Below are 3,580 nucleotides of genomic sequence, written 5' to 3' on the forward strand. Positions count from 1 at the left end.
CACACACACACACACACACACACACACACACACACACACACACACACAGACTTCCCCACATGCTATCCACTGACGCCTCCCGCAGCAAGCCTCCAGGGCATCATCACCCCCTCCCAGTCCCCAGCCATGTCTGTGCCCTTCTGTCCACCCCTGGCAGCGGTCCATGGGTGAGCATGCCCACCACACTTACACCTGGCCTCTGGGCACCTGTGAGCATCTCCCCTCCGTGAGGGTCCACACTTGGCACACCTGTGGGTCCCGGCACCCCAGCCCCAGGTTCGACGCTACTGAGTACAGGCCTCCTCTTCCCCTCCCCTGGGACCCCCCCCCCCAGGGTTCACACAGGTCTGGGAGGGGGAATCCACTCCTTTAGACCATCATGCCCCTCCCCTCGCACCCTCCCTCCAGCCAGGGCCATCAAAAGAGCTGAGACCCTCCCCGAGGACCAGCAGCCGGGGGACATGGCAGGGATCCGGCCGTGTGGGCACACAGTGGTCCAGCATCAGCACAGCCCCAGCCCCCCTGGAGCCCCATTACCACAGAGGGCAGCGAAAGGCCTCACAGTGCTAACAAGGGGGCTGCTGCCAGTGCCACAGCTGCGACCAGAGAGATCCTCACAGACCCCCCAGGGCACGCCGGCATGAGCCAGCCACCTTGCGGTCAGCAACGGTCCAGGACCCTGCCCACTGCCATGGCAGGGCTTTCTCCACCTGAGAACATAGGTCCAGTGCAGGTGGGAACGAGACAGCCTTGAATATGCTCTCATTTCTAAAAGAAAAAGGAAACCACGCAGGCAGCCTTCAACACTTGGAGGATTATTAGCAGAGTGGCAAATAATCTGTAACCAGCCCAGGAATGAGTGTGGGGACTGGTGGGCAGGGGTCTCCCGTGGGCCCTGTGGCTGACCTGCCCCAGCTCCACCTCGCCCGCTGCCCGCCCTCAGGGCTCTGGCTGAGCCAGGAACCACAGTGCTAGCTGGGGCCACGGTGACTGACAACTTTACAAAACCCCTGGGCAGAGAGGCCCCAGGGCAGCTGGGCCCTCGCCCTGAAGGCTCACAGTTGGGTGCACAAGGGGGGCGGGTAGGGAGCCCGAAGAGGGAGTGTCGCATGTGCCATCTGGGAAGGTGAAGGGACTTACCAGGAGGGCACGAGATGGGACGCGTTCCAGGCAAGGGACTGGGTCCCCGAGGCCTGGGAAGGGGTACTGGGTTGAGGGGAGCCCAGCTGGGAATCGAGGAGGGCTGGGCGGCCCTGAGCCTCCGAGCAGCAGGCTGCACAGAAGGCCAAAGGGAAAACGTGACCTCGTGGGAGCAAAGCAAGTCAGGGGTCTGGAGCGCGTCCAGTCCCAGACCACGGGGTTCGGGCAGGAGGGCGCTTGCGGGGGCAGGGGCTGGGCGGTCTCTTCAAGCAGGGAGCAGACCTTCCAGCTCCTGGGGGCTCCCTGAGGAGCCTGGGTGCAGGTCTCTGGGCCCCCCAGCATGGGGCCAGCTCACTGTGCCTATATGCTTACTTTGACTTCTGGGGCCAGGGGACCCTGGTCACCGTCTCCTCAGGTGAGGGTCCCCCACGGCTGCTCCGCCTGAGCCGTGGGCCAGGTCCCTGGGGTCTGTGGCTGCACCACTACTGCCTGCGGGCCGGAGGCCTGGAGCACAGGCAGGGTCCTGGCCCCATTCGGGACCAGGCCTGGGAGCTGACAGAGCCCCTGGAGGTGAGCCAGCTGAGAGCTGGGCCGAGAGGCCCTGGGACAAGGGCGGCTGGGAGGGAGGAGCCCTGAGCAGAGCTTCCCCAGGGCGGGGCCCTGTGTGCGTCAGGGCGACCAGGACCGCTTCAGCACTTGGGGTCAGGGCACCCAGGCCACCGTCTCCTCGGGTGAGATGGCTCTCTGCCTCCTCTGTCCTGGGCTGGGGGAAAACCTCCAGAGAGTCCTTGGCCCGTGTGGGACCCTCGGGTGTCCCCGGGGGGAGGCTGCTCCTGAGGCCATCTGCCTCCCCGTCCTGCGGAAATGGGACCTCTGCTGGTGGAACACAGTCTGGGCCGAGCGGGTTCTGCGCCCGGGGCCGCAGGGACCTGGGGGTAGGGCTTCGGGTGGGACCAGGAGGCTGCCAGGGGCTTGGGTTTTTGTACACCCCCCAACGGGGCCCATGGCATTGTGACAACTTTGATACCTGGGGCCAGGGGCTCCTGGTCACCGTCTCCTCAGGTGAGTCCTCACCAGCCCTCCTGCCTCACTTTCTCTGAGACTTTTTTGCTGCATTTGGGGGGAAAACGAGGCTGTCTGGGTCTCAGGTCTAGAGGGTCTGGGGCAGCCTGGGGGTCTCGGAAAGAGGGCCGAGGGGGCCCAGGCTCACCCCAGCGGGGAGCAGAGGTTCCAGACGCCCTCTCTGGATGGGCTGTGCAGCCAGGGCTTTCCCTGGGGGTCTCAGCCACCCGCGGGCTCTGGGCTCCCAAGGTGCCGCAGTAGGTGCCACAGTAGGTGCCACATGCGAGGTGGCCCGGAGGTCTTGGCCGGCCCCCAGTTATTGCTCAGGGTCCTGGCATAGTTGTCACAGTGTGACAACTGGTATGACTACTGGGGCCAGGGGGTCCTGGTCACCGTCTCCTCAGGTGAGTCCTCACCCCCTCCACACTTCCACCGCACTTGGGGAGACCCGCGGTGTCAGGGTCTCAATGTCAGAGGCGCGGGGCACTTTGGAGGACAGGAAAGGGAGCCAGGGAGAGGGTCCCCATAAAAGGGGCCCAGAGATGGACCTCCCTGCCCCAAGGATGCTGCGGTGCGGGGACAGACAAGGCAGCTCCTTCGGCTGGTCTGGCCATTTGATTCCAGCATCACCGCAACACCAGGGGCTTTCGTTAGCTTTCTGGGGCAGGCGGCTGGCTGTTTGAGGTTGGTTGGACTTCTGAGTTTGAGTTAAGGATTCGTGATTCATGGTCAGACAGCCTAGGCGGGCAGTGGTCTGGCTTCTGGGCGCCAGGCTGGGATGTGGGGTCTCTGGGTCAGCCTGGAGGGGGCAGGGCCATCAGAGGGTTCCGGGGCCCTCCGGATAAGTGACTCGGACCGTCGGCTCCCATGCGGCGCCTGTAGACAGGACAGGTCCCTGGGCGCCATGGGGCCATGCCGGGCCCCCGAGGTTTTTGTGAGGTGAAGTTGGAGATCCCACCACAGTGATTACTACGGTATAGACGGCTGGGGCCAAGGGATCTCTGTCACCGTCTCCTCAGGTAAGAATGGCCCCTCCAGGGCCTTTATTTTCTGCTCCTGTCTCTGGGGTTTCTGAGCATCACCGTCTGGTCCTCAGGACGTGTCTGTGTCCGCCGGGGGACTGGGCAGACTGGCCAGGAGGGGACCAGGACCAGGCGCCCTAGGGATTTCAGAGCCTCTGGGTTTTCTGATGTCTTTCAAAAATTGGAATACTGCCGGCATTCAAGAGGCGGCTGCAGGCGGGAAGGGCCACCTGTGGGGGAGTCCCAGGACCCCCTCGGCGGCAGGACAGTTTGGTGATAATTTGGCTGCTACAATCATAGAGTCAGTTGAGGAGTGTGCCTTGATGATTGTGTTTCTAGAACCACAGGAATGCAGA

General features: G+C 63.7%; 1 gene segment (V, D, J or C); it reads left to right on the top strand.

Annotated features, from left to right (window-relative positions):
• The window catches only part of LOC103073404 (Ig heavy chain V-III region VH26-like), a 95,774-nt gene that overhangs the window by 80,576 nt on the left and 11,618 nt on the right, over positions 1-3,580 (top strand). The window contains 1 exon segment of the V gene segment in view: positions 1,491-1,555. Coding sequence covers positions 1,491-1,555 — 65 coding nt within the window.

Source organism: Lipotes vexillifer, unplaced genomic scaffold (genome assembly GCF_000442215.2).
Source record: "Lipotes vexillifer unplaced genomic scaffold, Lipotes_vexillifer_v1.1 scaffold650, whole genome shotgun sequence".
Classification (NCBI taxonomy): Eukaryota; Metazoa; Chordata; class Mammalia; order Artiodactyla; family Lipotidae; genus Lipotes; species Lipotes vexillifer.